At 31.7% G+C, this 14,956-nt stretch overlaps 1 protein-coding gene across 1 annotated transcript; it reads right to left on the bottom strand.

Moving 5' to 3' along the window:
• Positions 1 to 5,323: 5,323 nt before the first annotated feature.
• Positions 5,324 to 13,808, bottom strand: LOC129286516 (uncharacterized). Its single transcript, XM_054922471.1, has 7 exons — positions 13,638 to 13,808; positions 10,785 to 11,361; positions 9,528 to 9,683; positions 8,587 to 8,706; positions 8,229 to 8,411; positions 7,116 to 7,439; positions 5,324 to 6,182 (listed from the first exon to the last, which is right to left on the bottom strand). The coding sequence occupies exons 1-6, from the start codon at positions 13,806 to 13,808 to the stop codon at positions 7,360 to 7,362; spliced, it is 1,287 nt and encodes a 428-aa protein (XP_054778446.1). The 3' UTR covers positions 5,324 to 6,182; positions 7,116 to 7,359.
• Positions 13,809 to 14,956: the final 1,148 nt, after the last annotated feature.

Below are 14,956 nucleotides of genomic sequence, written 5' to 3'. Positions count from 1 at the left end.
AATGGACTCCTGAAGCATACGAAGGAGTATGGTTCATTCAATAAATTCCTACCTCTCTATCTATTTCTAAGATGTTTGGATTTTTCAAAATTCCATGGACACACAGAAGAGAAATGCTATTCCTACTCGAACCAAGATATAACTTTACTTGTTCAAATAACAATTAAGGTGAAACAGAGTCAGGAACAACGAATCCCTTTATGATAAACAGATTCATTCATTACTATGGGTAGTTCCTACAAAGGATCGGATTAATGAAGTATACAATACTTGAATTCTCAATGTAGATGCTATATAGTTGGTTCTCATCCTTTAGAGACTACGAGTGTAATAGGACATCCATCGACAAAAGGATTACCCTAAGATGATCATCTTGTGTCTATTGAGAACAAATCAAATTAGATAGTTCTATTTATCAATCTTTTCAACCTCGATTCTATAGAGCAAGTCATAAAGATTAAGAAAAATCAGTCATTCACAACCATTGATGAAGGTTTAATTCAGGACCATCTAATGGATTTGAACCCTATCTATCCTAAGGATATATCAAGATAAATAACTAGCCCGGTCCCTTAGATTTATGGCCTTTGAGGAGTCGTATGAGGTGAAAATATCATGTACGGTTCTATAATAGTGATAGGAACAGTAATGTTATCATTGACTAGGATTATCTAATAGTTTAAGTACAGTTGATATAGTTGACATGCAATCAAAATATGGCTTTTAAGGATAGAATTTATGGTGTCAATCTATAGGTTTTCTCATTTTTCAAATTTCTTCCCTAACAGAATGTGAAAGATTACCTTTTGATTTACCAGAAGCAAAAGAAGAATTAGTAGCATATTATCAAACTAAATATTCGGGTATGAAATTTGGTTTATTTTACATTGCTCCCTATTTAACTTATAATAATTTTAAATTATTATAAAGTTTAAGCACTTGTTAATGATACAAAGAACTTGAGGTGACATGCAAATGAGATGATATTTGATTGGAAACTTTGGCATCTAGCTGACTCTTCTCAGTGAAAGAAAATTGATCAATTATTTTCTGTTTTTTGTAATGAGCCAATAAACCTCAGACTAGGACTTTCTATCAATGGAATGAATCTCTATGATAGCCTTAGCAATATACATAGCTCACAGCCTATTCTTTTGGTGATTTATAAATTATCACCTCAACTGTGCATGTAATAGAAGTACATGATGCTATTCATGTTAATTTTGGAACCAAAATAACCTATAAATGACATTGATATTTAGCTAAGACCTTTGATTGAAGACTTAAAAAAGCTATGGGATGTATTTGTGGATATGTTTGACGCAAATTGATAGGAGAATTTTAAGTTATGTCCTAATCTTTTACACTATAAGTGACTTTCCTGTGTATGGAAATTTGGCTAGGTATAGTGTCAAAGGTTACAAAGCATGTCCAATTTGTGAAGAAGGTACATGCTACCATCAACTTAAACATGAAAGAAAGATGATCTACTTTGGTCATCAGAGATTTTTTAGATGAGATCACACTTATCATAAATTAAATAAGTTTTCATGGCCACTAAGAGCACTTTCATGCTCTGAATGTTTTGACTTGGGAGCAAGTCTATGAATGGGTCAAAGATATCAACATTTTCTTTGGTAAAACTCAAAAGAACACAAGTGTAAAAAATATATGGAAAAATAGTCAATCTTCTTTGATCTTGCATATTGTCACCATCTTGAAGTGAGATATTGTATTAATGTTATGTATATGGAGAAAAATGTGTGTGATATTATTATTAGAATATTTTGGAACATGCCTGGAAAGACAAAGGATGGTGTGAATGCAAGATTATATTTACAAAATGGGAATACAAGACCCAAGGTCAGAAGATAAGCGAACTTACTGTCCTCTGCCTTCTCATACATTGTCTAAGGTTGAGAAAAAAATTTTGTGAGTGTTTATATGAGATGAAAATTTCCTCAGGGTATCCTTCAAATATTAATAAGCTTATATCAATGGAAGAGTTGAAACTAGTAGGCTTAAAGTCTCATAATTGTTATATCTTGATGCAACAATTATTACCAGTGGATTTGAGATATATTGAAAGAAGATTTGAGACACATAATAACTAGATTTGTTTCTTCTTCAATGCGATATGCAATAAAGTTATTGACCCCTTAAATTAGATGAGTTGGAACAAGAAGCTAGTTTATCTTGTGTCAACTTGAGATGCATTTTCCTCCATCATTTTTTGACATTATGATACATTTAATAGTTCATCTAATGAGGAAGTTAAAAATGTGTAGCCCTATCTACTTACAATAGATGTACCCAATTAAGATATATATAAAAATATTGAAAGGTTATATAAAAAGTCCATACTACCTTGAAGTATATATTGTTAAAAAATATGTTGCCAAAGAAGCTATGAAATTTTATGATGATTACTTGTCAAATATAGATCCTAAATCTTGTCAGGAGATGAGGCAATTAGGTCAAGGTACACATGGGATATCAATAAAAAGCATGAATCATGAAGTGCAAGAAATATATTTATATATCTTGAATAATATTGATGAAGTTTGATCATACATAAATACATATAAAGAACTTCTAAAATTTGTCATTTTTTGTTTCTGTCAAAATATATATTCTCACATTTAAAATCATGAGAAACTTTTTCCAAGAGCTCTTTTTCTCTAGTTTTCTCTCAAAATTTCTCTCTAGTTTATTTCATGAGGGATGCCATGAACATTATTGGATTAGTATACATTTTCAAGAGAATTTTGCTAGAGAACATCTCTCCTATTTTTTTTTTCTATTAGAAAAATTCATGAGAAAATTATGATTTTCTTGTGGTGTTCCCTCCCAAAATAACTAATTAGAATCGTGTCCTTAATTAAATCTTAAACCACCTTGGGTTTGCATATTTCATAGAAGTCCTGCTCATGGCCATATAACTTCAAGCATACAGTTAATTAAATACTCCAAATAAGTATATTCTAATTTTGGGATGTTACAGTAAAAATTAAATCCATTGATATCAAGAGCTTCTCATAACTCAAGTTTATATGTGCCCCCCATATCTTTGAATTTCTACATTTATATTATACCTATGTAAATTTGAACGTGAATTTCATCTTTAATACTTTTTTATCATTCAATGAATATTGTTTTAAAGTGTGAATATGATATTTATTATGCTTTCCATTGTTCGGGCCGCTTCTGCTCTCACAGTTTCCTCTTCTTCGCCACTTGGAGTCTTGCATGAAGACGTGCTGGATGTTTCAAAGAGTGCCACACGCATAAGAGGAAGTATATATTCAGCATATCTTGATGGGCTTGAGGATTCTTTTCAGGAAACGAAGATGATGAAGAGTCCTTGCCATCATGTTGGGCCTCTCTTTGGTTTGAAAAGTAATGTTGGTGTTCAATTTTTTAACCATGGCTTTTCTGCTTCAGTCAAGGATAGGAAAAAAGCATGCCAAGCTCGCTCCTTTACTGTTCTCCCGAAGTAAAATTCATTGTCAAGTCCTTGTTGCTTCAGAACAAACTTGTCTGGAACCATTCTGTCAATTCATGCCGCAAAACAGAGTGAGTTTTCCTTGCAGTGATGGTGCGCAACCAAATTTCGCTCCAATGGGAAATGTTTCTATTCCACCCGCTTTTCCATATCAGGGAACCTCAATGCCTACTTCTATTCTTCCCAATAATCATTTGGAGTTTGCTGATTTTCACTTCGTTGCAGCTTTTTCTTCTTCTAATTTCAACTTCGCAAGCGTAACTTTGCTCTGTTTTCTGGTCTGGAAACAGAGTCTGGTTCTGAAGAAGGATTTTACCAGGTTTCCTCCAAAAAACCTCGTTCATATCCGTGATTTGGTTGAGGATCTTTATGTTCTACAGCTGCATGAAGGTCCTTTATCTTGAGCCGCATGTTTTTTGGTTGTGGTATTTTTCAATTTGTTTCTGTTCGCGTTGTTGCTTCAAGATATCCTCGACTTGTTCTAGCTGATGAGCTTTTTCACTTGCCCTGGCTTCTTCATGAATTGCGGCAATAATACGTCAAATCCTCCGGGAGAAATTACTTAGAGTTGACTCGGATTCAACTCTTCAATTTGCTCGCGGAGCTCATAGTAGAAGACAACAACTGGCTTTTGGTGCTAGTTCACTAGGCTGTTTATGCGAGCCAAAAATCTTTTCATCTCCTTGCACTTTCCGAAGACGTCTTAGGCTTCTCCTCGTTGAATGTGTTGTTTGTTGAATTTTGGCTTTTGTTTTTTGGGAGCTGTCTTTGTTCGAGTCTCGTTTCTTTCAGAGTCTTGTCTTTTATTCAAGTCTTTGTTCATGTTCTTCGTTTGCTTTTCATGTATCAGTGTATTGGCCTTTAGTTTTTTAATAACTAAAGGCTTTTGGTTGTAATCGTTTTACTTTCTTTTTAAATAAAATTGTCTTCTTTTCCAAAAATAAAAATAAAAATAAAAATAAAAATACAGACCCAAAAGCTACATGCATGTAAAATATAATCTATCAATCTGTAAGGTATAGGATAAAAAAGAAACATGCTACGCTCCTACATAGTCGTCTTTTCTTCACATCTTGGCTTTGGCAACTTTCTAAGAGAGGCTTTGAGAAGTTCCCAGTATAATGGAACTTGAGTGGCAGTATAAAAACACAAAGGTATCAAAATGAGACAATACAAAGGACTGGGCACATACTTGTTCCGTGGGTGAAGTTCAAAGGAATATGCAGCACAGAAAGAAACCAACATGATAGGGAATGCGGAAGCAGAATCGTGCTAGTTTAGGGACAGAACCCTAAAATAACAAAAACACAAGAATAAAAGGAAAGGGACGAAATTTATGACGGAAATAAAGAAAGGTATGAAGTAAACAATAGGATAATGATCAAGGAGAAGATCCTCTAGAGCACCTGCCTTTAGGAACCTCAACCTTCGAAGACACCACAAGAGTTGACCATGCTCTTGATCACGTTTGTTTCTCACACGGGATGCCACCATAAAGCACTAAGGCTCACAAGAGTTATAAACTCTAAAATGAATAATTTCATTCAACTTCTATCTCGTTTACAATAGGGAGCATGCCTAATTTATATAGGCTCATAGAAAAATATTTCCTAAAATTAAAACCCTAATTTTCTAATACTAAAAGGAGAAATAATATAAAATAATGATAAAATATTCAGACACATAATTTAGGAAATGTGATCCTAAAATTATGGGATTACAAAATTTAGAAATTAATATTATAATTAATTCTAATTTTTGACTAGACTCAAAATAGAAAATCAAATCAAAGGACCACTAAAATAGGAAATAATTTAGGAGACAATCAAGGGATCATAAAGGATTTAAAATCACGCCACCCTTGACTTCTTTACTAGGGTTTCATGCCTCCTTGCTTGCAAGAGGCTCAACTTGTAGTCTTCCTTACATTGGGCTAAGGTCTTCATCTCTTGGGCTTAACTCTTCATGAGTTTGGATCTTAAATACATTATACACATATAGATGCTCTCCTTTAGGCTTGAGAGGAGTGCCCCAATACTCTCCAAGCTCTTGAACTTCTTGCACAAGACTGAACAAGGCTTGCTTCATGGCTTTGGTTCAGGCTCTTGTCATTGGACCTCCAATATGTTGTAATGGGTCTTTAGGTACGTTGGATTAAAAGTATTGAGCTCCTTCTATGTCACCATGTTCATGATTACCATTCTCAGGCTTCGTTGCCATTAATGCTATGTCACCCATGCCATGGGGTCCATCACAACATTGAGACAGTAGACACAAAGAATGAAGACAAGCCCAAGCAAAGCTTCAATGGAAAATTTCTCAGAAACCCTTTTGGTTCTTCCTTTCAAGAGCCAAAAATGGCCAGAAAAGCAGCCAACGAAGTGATAGAGAAGCAAAATGAAATCAATGTGGCTGTAGTAAATATTTGGAACAGATGGTGAACTTCCAAGTTGGGTTTTCCAGATGTGTCATAACCTCCAGGAACTTGTTAGCATGTGGAAAATGAAACACCTGCAATGAGTGTAGACACCACAATATAAGACCCTGTCGTGTCTTTCACCCATTTGTCAGATTCCGAAACGAGATCCTTGTGTTGGTCGGCGAAGATTTCCGCCGGAGTCTGGCCATTTACATTAACTTGGGAAATGAAGTATGATGGCACATTTTCTTTTACATACTGTTTCATCATAAACAGTTAACTTATCAGCAAAGTATAATTATACGTGTTTGATATAATTTTTTGAATTTTACTTTTTAGTGTTTCTCTTTGAAACCTTGTACAGTTTTTTCCTCATTGCTATTGAATTTTCCCATTACACTCAAAAAAACTTAACAGCACAGTACAACACTTTGCTTAGATATATATATATATATATATCACAATAAGTAATTTTGAAATGTAAAGTTCATCTTTAGGTTTTGGCCGAAGCCAAAAAGTACAAAACTTAGCGAGACGAATTAACGTACATATATAGTATTATGTTAGAAAAGCATAAGAAGAAAAATAGAGAAGTTTTGAGGCATGCACTTTCCAAATTCGAGCCCTAAGTCTGAGTCTTTTAAATATATGAATCACATATATATGATCATAAAAGATGACTTCTCCTTCTAATGAAGGATGTTGAATCTGGTGGATTAATGTTAAAACACTACTATAAAAGAGACTTTCGGAAGCATTTATTTTAAGGGGCTTGTTTATATGTAAAAAAGGCTCTTAAATGAAGAGACAAAAGATATCGGAGAATTTTTCAAAGCACTCCATAAACGTATTTTGTATTATTTAAATTGAATGACAAGTTTTTTTTTTTAGTTGAATACACATGTGTTATGAGTTTTGTATATGATTGTTGTTTATAGATTGATCGATTTGTAAATGGGCTGAAGAATGATACATAATTAAAGATGAAAATTTAAATAAAATAAATAAATAGTCCTATGAGAGCGCTTCTTGTAACTTCTAAGCAGCGCTCGAGCAATTTTAAAGCACTATTGTAAATCAAAAAGAAGTGTACTTGTAGATTTTTTTTTTTTTAAGTACCACAAAGTATATATGAACATGTAGACTAATGTTAAAAAGGATCTTTAAATGTTGAATAAATTAGGTTCGTACCTCAAACCAGTTAACTTCCCACTGCATTTGCATAGCAGAGCCACGTATTTCCCAGCCTGTATATTTTGACAGTTGTGCTGCCAAGTGCAATGCATTATTCCCATTCACATCTACTTTTTCTGTCCATACATTCCAAAGTGGGTGTTTCATCACTGCCTTCAAAACACGGCTTTGCCTTTCCTCTACTGCCACGTGGACTACATTCTTCATCTCTGTCTTTTGGTCATAGGCAGACACCGGGATATCAGTTAAAAATTTTGTTCACAAGCTCAATCAGACCATTTTTAGCTGCAATTAACAATGCTGTTGATCTTTTGACTCTTCCTGCCGAACCATGAGCGAAATGTATCAAAAGCTAGCTATCTGATCTTATAGTTCTCTTCCACAGGAGAAGAGCATAAAAAATCAAAAACGAAAAAGAGACATGAATGCTTGCATTTTTTTGGGTTCAGCATGAAAGGTAGGCCTGTCGAATCTCCCTCGAGGTACTAAGAGCAATACATAGACTTCTCTTAATTAAATTAATACATAGACATGGATTGAGATTTTAACTCCTAACCATTTACTTAGATGACAAGAGTTTCTATCACTCATGTCAACTTTAATTGGTTCATGCATACTTTTTTAACAAAGTGAACCCTAGACATAGCATTCCAAGTTTGAGAAATGAGATATATCATTTATAACTTGTTAATAACAAAAATTATATATTTAAATTAAATATATCGTATGATGTATGAAAAATGAGTACTATTATTAATAATTTATTGTATGAAAAATTACATTCAGTTCACACGGAAAAAATTTTATTACTAAGAGGTCCCATAAACTTCACAAAATACTCAAATTTTAAATTCTTTGCATTGACAACTTGATTAAGAACATTGACAATTAGACAACTGTCATTTATAACTTGTAAAAGAAAATAAAAACTTGTACTAGCAAGTTATAAATAACTATTATCCAATTGTCAACGTTCTTAATTAAGTTGTCAATACTTAAAATTTAAAACTTGAAAGTATTTTGTGAAATTTATGGAACCTTTCAATGATAAACTTCTTTTTGTGAGTTGTGAATGTAATTTTTTCTTTATTATATTCTATTTGGAGTTACCTTTCTGCACTTCCCTATCCATGTGGTGATAATATGGCACATAACTCAAGTCATGTTTTTCCTTCACATTTTTCCGAAGTTCCATAGCATTTGCCTTATACTTGTACCATGCATCTTGTTTTATAAGCTCTTCCATGAGTTGCTCACCCCAAACGTGCTTCTCTTTAATTTTTCGATAGGTGCCTAATTATTAAAATACATGTAACCAAAAGCATTAAAAGAAACAGATACTATACAGATGCAATACAATCAAAACAAAACAAAAGGATAAAAAAAAAAAACAATTATCCTAGGGAAGCATGATCACTATCCAAGAACAATCGTTCATATATGTATGTGTTCGTGTTTGTCTCTCAACCTTGAGACCAAAAATATGCACTTTTTATGAACTGGGTCTGATATTGCGCTTCAGTATTTTCAACGTCTACAACATGGGACTCCACCGGAGGATCAAACTTGAGCTTCTCTACACGAATCACTGTTTACATGATATAATTAACCATTGTCATCAGTTCATAATATGTAATAATAATTTAGGGAGAATTTAATTAAAGGACCACCGATGCGACCTTTTTACAAATCAACCTCAAAACAATATAATCCGAAATATCACTGTAGGATTTTGGGTCTAATTTAAGATTAAATTGTAAAACAAAATAACCAAAACATCATTCTTCAGTTAAATTGAACAACACACATAATGGATGTAACAAGTAACGACAGGGGATAAACAAGTAACATTATATATCTAACAAGTCAATGACATTACAAGTAATGGATTGGTAAGATACGTAACACAATGGATTTAACAAGCAATGACCGAAAATTAACAAGTAATATAATACATTAACAAGTCAAACATTACTTAACAAATATATAACTTAAGTAATGGATTATTATAGGTTAGATATTGAACAAGTAAAATAATGAACTTAACAAATAAAAACAGGGAATTAACAACTAATATTACTTGTCAAACCAGTAATTTTAATCGATATAACAAGTGACTTGACAAGTAATATAAGAGAATATAATTGACAAATAAAATTACATAATAAACAAGTCTTATAAAGTTGTTACATTTAACAACACAAAGAGCAAAATGGTGTTTTCGCTATTAATATTAATTTCACTCCAACCCCAAATTTCTGCAGTGAGTTTTTAAAATTATTTGGGCTTGATTTGTAAATATGTAAGATCGATGATCATTTAATAAAATTCTCCCAATAATTCAACCCAAACTAAAAAGGGAAAAACAAATTAAAGAAGATAAAAAAGGTGAAGGATAATGATACTTACAGTGGTAAAGGAGCTTGTTCCATAAAGATAGACGCGTTCCACTTTTAAAAGCAGATTGAATAGAAGCAAGGACATTCAGAGGTATGTGTCCTTCATCATTGAAACTGCTTCCAATGCTTCGGTCTTTATAAAGGTTAATTATTTGGAATGACAAATCTGGTCAGCATTCAAAAAGGCGATTCATTAGGTTTTTTTTCTTTCTTTTTTTTAGCTTATGCAACCTAAATAATAGGTCAGGGATATTCTAATATTACTTCTTATCCATTCCTTTTTCAAAAAAAAAATATCTATAACAATCATTATTATCAACATAATCAATATATTAGTAAAAAATTTGAATTTATAATAGATCACATCGTTCCCAACTGTAAATAGCTAGGGTGACATTGCTGAAGCTCTATAATCCACATAAGCCCATCTAGTCAAATGATAAACACGATATGTGATTTAGATTGCTACTGTTAATTTTCATGCATTTAGTCCAAAGCCATATATCTACATACAAATCATTCAAATTAATTAAGAAAAATGCAATTATTAGTCTCTATCATTTTTACATGTTTTGGAATAGGTTCTTATAGTTTTTTTTTTTTTTTGGTTGCTGTAGGTGATCTATCCAGTTTATCTCGTCTGTAATGTTGATCCCTCTATTTTTAAATATGTCCAAAAAAAAAAGGATGAGGTAGTATTAACAATGTTAAATATATTGAGTCGTGACAAACGTTATTAATCTTTGAGATGAGATAAAATTGTGATTCAGAATTATTTGAACATGAAACAATGTTATTTAATCTGCTGAATTATAAATCCACCTCTTTATTGATTGGCAACGCTAGTCATAGGTCAATATGTTTAGCACTATTAGTGCTTTCTCATCATCTTTTTTAAGTATATTTAAAAATAAAAGGATTAACATTGCAAACGGAATAAACTAGAAGGATCTGGAATAACAGAAAAAAGATTACAGGCACTAATACCAGAACACATTAAATAATAGGAATTAATAGTTATGTTTTTCCAGTTAATTTTTTTGTCAACAGTTTTCAAATTGTATGGGAAAAATACGTATGAAGGAAGAAAAATGAAAATTCACCGTTTTAGAAGCAAAAAAAGTCCAAACCTGAACGGTAGATACCATCTCACATAGCCTTATATCGAAATTAAAGATGCACTATTTTATAACTTGTAAAATAGGCCAATTATGGTAACTTTTAATATTACTTATATGTAAAGGTCAAAACTGTGAAACTTACTGACCAAAGTATTTCCTGTGAATAGTACAGTGAAGTATACTATCTCCATTATTTCTTTTCCAGAGGGGAATTGACGACGCTGTGTGCATGTTTCTGCAAACTGAGTGGAGATAAAGGAACGTCTCTTTATGACCGTTTAAAGCAGCCAAGAAGAGAGGTGTCTCTCCGTCAATGTTGCTCTCACGAACCAATGATTTATCGACACGTAATATCTGACGACACATGAAGGACGAGCCTCGTGAGGCTGCACAGTGCAAAGGAGTATCTTGTCGTTTATTTCCAGCTCTGAGAGCCTCCATGGTATTATGCTTAGTCGTTACTATTTCATCAACGAGCTCCTTAACGCTGGTTTCTGAAGCCCCGTTGGTGATCGCCGAGTGCAACGCAGTGTCGTCCATATCATTGATCTTCGTGGCGTGAATCTCTGGATTCTCCTTGAAAATCTGCACGACTTCGTTCCAATCTCGTCTCATGACGCCAATGTGCAATCGACGCTGAGAAATCTCTTGTAGTACTGCTGCTGATTTGTTGCCGTCCGGATCCATTTCTCTGTCGTTTATTTCACATTTACCTACCACCACCTGTCATTGAGCTGTGTTTATAGAACAGAGCTCAACAAAAAAGTTGTTGAGGGAATGACAAAAAGAATCAAAAAATTAATTAAATTAAGTTAGATATCAAAAGCCAAACTTTAAAAATTTTATAACTGTGTTATAATAAATTTAAAATTTATTTTTAAAATTTTAAAATAATTGAAAAAATAAAAATATTTATTTTTTTATATTAAAATTTAAAATATAAGTTGTAAATTCAACAGAATTATAAAATTAAATAATTAAATTATAAATTTTTAAAATTTAAAACTTGAGACTTAATTTAAATTAATTAGTCTTTTGAGATTTCTTTATATTTTCTCAAAGTTATTTCACATTTCTTTCTTACTCTGGGCTTATCTACATAATTAAACAAGGAATAGTAATAGAATGATTAGAGTTAGTTTTCTTTTATTAAACATTAACAATGAATATACTTTTCGTGTTAAATGCCTAGAAGAGTAACTCAATATGCACTTCTTCATGTATGGGAAAAACATATTCTAAGATCATTTTACTTTCCACAGGAAAGGACGTAGTGGAAGGAACAAATAGTTTTCGTCATGTCAGAAAAAGGAATAAGAAGAGAATAGTGATCCTCTGGTTATTAAAAAAAAAAAACGGATCAGAAAGGAAAGGTGATAGTCTGGCCTCGTCAGAGCCATTAAAGCTGCACAAGGAATGATATCCCTACGCAGATGTCGCTTTATCACTTTAATTTCAAATGCCAGCGCTGCAAATGCGCGGTGAAAATTAAATATTAAAGGACAAAGAAGGTGTTTGATCAAGCTAAGTATAACTAATTAAATATTAGCTTTGGCTGTTGGAATAAAATGGAAAGAAAAGGAATGTCTTGGTAGTAAAGAAAATAGATTAAAATAAGGTTGTATATTAATGAAAAAATAAAAATTATAGAGGTGAGAACTTGAAGGGATGAAAGGTAGGAATGAGATTGGGGATTAATGATAAATTTGCATTTGGTGCCGCCAGCTCCTCAGGTAGGAGTAATCGTGGTCATCCATTTCAGTTTAAATTAATCTCTACTATTTATTTAAATTAATTTTTAAATATTTTTACTATTATGTTTATTAATATAAAAAAATTTAAAATTTTAATAAATTTGTTTATTATCAATCTACCAGTACAAATAGCAATCTAATTTAATATTAAGATTTTTTATAATTTTATAGTTTGACTCTTCAAATAGACTCTGGACAATTCAAATATAATTTAAATGACTTAATTTAATATTTATAAATTTATAAATTTTATAAATTAATCATTTAAATGTACTCCAAATAATTTAAATTTAATATTAAAATTTTTATATTTCTTATTTTAATAAATATAATATTAAAAATATTTAAAAGTTAATTTAAAAGAATGACAGAAATCATTTTAGAATAAAATGAAGGGCCAGATTGCTCTTGACCCTTATGAGCACAATGCTCATCACAATGATGAATATCGAATATGGACGCATTGATAATTTTGTTCATAGAAATCTCCGTTATCATCCCCCGACCGATTATCTCAGAGCTTTAATTTTTCTATTTGTTTATATATCTCTATCATTCCATAAGTTTGTTTTAATTCATTTTATTTTCTATAAATCATTCCATTCTTTTTATTCCTCTCCAACAAACAAATGGGTCCTATACTTATCTATGAACTAGTAACATCCCAATCAAGCGTGTGAATGAAACACGCGTTGTAAGCAACAAAAAAGATGGCTGGAGAAATCACTTTAAGATTACAACTCTCCTCTAGGAGGCCATTATGGGCTCTTTTTGTTCCAACCTTCAAACTTGTGATACAAATTGTTCAATTATTCAAAGTATGATGCAACATGTCAAAACCGTTGCCCAATTACATGCTGTCTCTCTTATCCCAGGAAACGATTTTCAAATGTTGCTCAAGTTTTGTGGCTTAAAAGGAGAGTTAAAAGTTGCACTCAAAGAATTGTTTCTTATTCTTAGCATATAACACTTTATTTTTTACTTATCGTAAAGTTAATTGTTGCCATCGCTTTAACATGTTGTAGGGATATTTATAGGCTCACAAATAATTTTACAATTTTTTTTATTGATAACTAGGGGAAAAAAACAGAAACTAGACAATAGTACTAATATATTGTACCAAAATTATATCTAAGCCAGAAAAGGACACAATAGTAGATGAAACCCAACAACACAGGAAAGGGCCATCTTGGCTAGCATATCAGCAGCTGCATTGCCATCTCTTGCAATTCTCTAGCTATGCACCATCCATTCCCAAGCCAAAAGTGCTTGAATTTCAACCATAATTCCAATGTTAGGGTGGTGAAGGGGCATGTCATTGTGAATTGCACCAATGGCTTCCCCGAAATCAGATTTTAAGATGATCTTCTGAATCCATGATCCTAAGCCATTTAAGGCCTCCATATACAAGTCCATAGTTCAGCACAAAGCGAATCGACGTCATCTTCAATAAATTCTACTATATATTTATATTATTTTTCAAGGTCTTCTACATCATGCGTGTCTCTAATTTTATAATATATATGCAGAAAATAATTTCAAAATATATGTTTAAAATTAAATAATAAACTATATCACAAATATCCACTTGGCTACCATCTATATTCACATATTTATTTTAATATAATTTGGTCGTAGGAGTAATTGCTCCCACAAATATATGAGATCAATATAGCAATAATTTTCAGAGTATTATAGGAGTCAAACTCAAAAGAAAGCATTAACTTGGTTATTTATAAAACCAAGAGTTTTGACATAGGATTTAATAACTAATTAAAATACTGAAAATAAATAATAATGATAAAGATGATGAATTAATCAATCAAACAAGCACTAGAGATCATAATTCACATACTAGGATGTTACTCTAATTTGATTAATTATCTCCTCCATTTACAATGACAATTTTTCCTAAAATATCCTAATTACCCCTCGATATATTAAGATATATTTATCTAAAGTTAAATTAGCTCTCACTAATCTTATTAAGACCTTAAACAAATAATCTAAGTCATCACAAATCCTAAATTATCTTTGATTCATTTACATGTGTCTATCTCTCTAGATTTAAATTAAATCTTCACCTCTTAGTTTATCAAATAACTCACAAAAAAAATTATACAGTAGTCCATCTATATAAAAAGTAATTCAAACAAAAGATATGATTATAAATATAAATGAAAAATCCTTATCGATAAGAAATCAAGTTCAATTGAAAAAATAAACAAAACCAAATAAAAAGAGAAAAATCTTTTTCAATCATGCTACTCCTTATTTTGATTGAGAGTTTAAAAACAGCTTATAAAGTTCACACCAAAACACCAATTAAAAACATAAACAAATTCTAAAGAAATAAGAAGTGAGAAAATAGTTTGAAAGAATTTCTCTAAACTTTACAATGTGCCTTCTAACCTTTGCATAAGAGATTAGATGATTGTTGGAGGCTCTTAGGTTTATTTATAATTATTTCGTTCTTTGGGCTTAGAATTCAGCTACATCACGTCTCTTACCTTATCTGATTCAAAAAAATATGATTTAAATTGAACTTGAGCTTGCTGGTCAAA

Source organism: Prosopis cineraria, unplaced genomic scaffold (genome assembly GCF_029017545.1).
Source record: "Prosopis cineraria cultivar Desert tree isolate PC_DT_omini unplaced genomic scaffold, ASM2901754v1 PC11, whole genome shotgun sequence".
Taxonomy (NCBI): domain Eukaryota; kingdom Viridiplantae; phylum Streptophyta; class Magnoliopsida; order Fabales; family Fabaceae; genus Prosopis; species Prosopis cineraria.
Note: the sequence above shows the minus strand (reverse complement) of the source record. Positions and strands in the feature narration are given on the sequence as shown.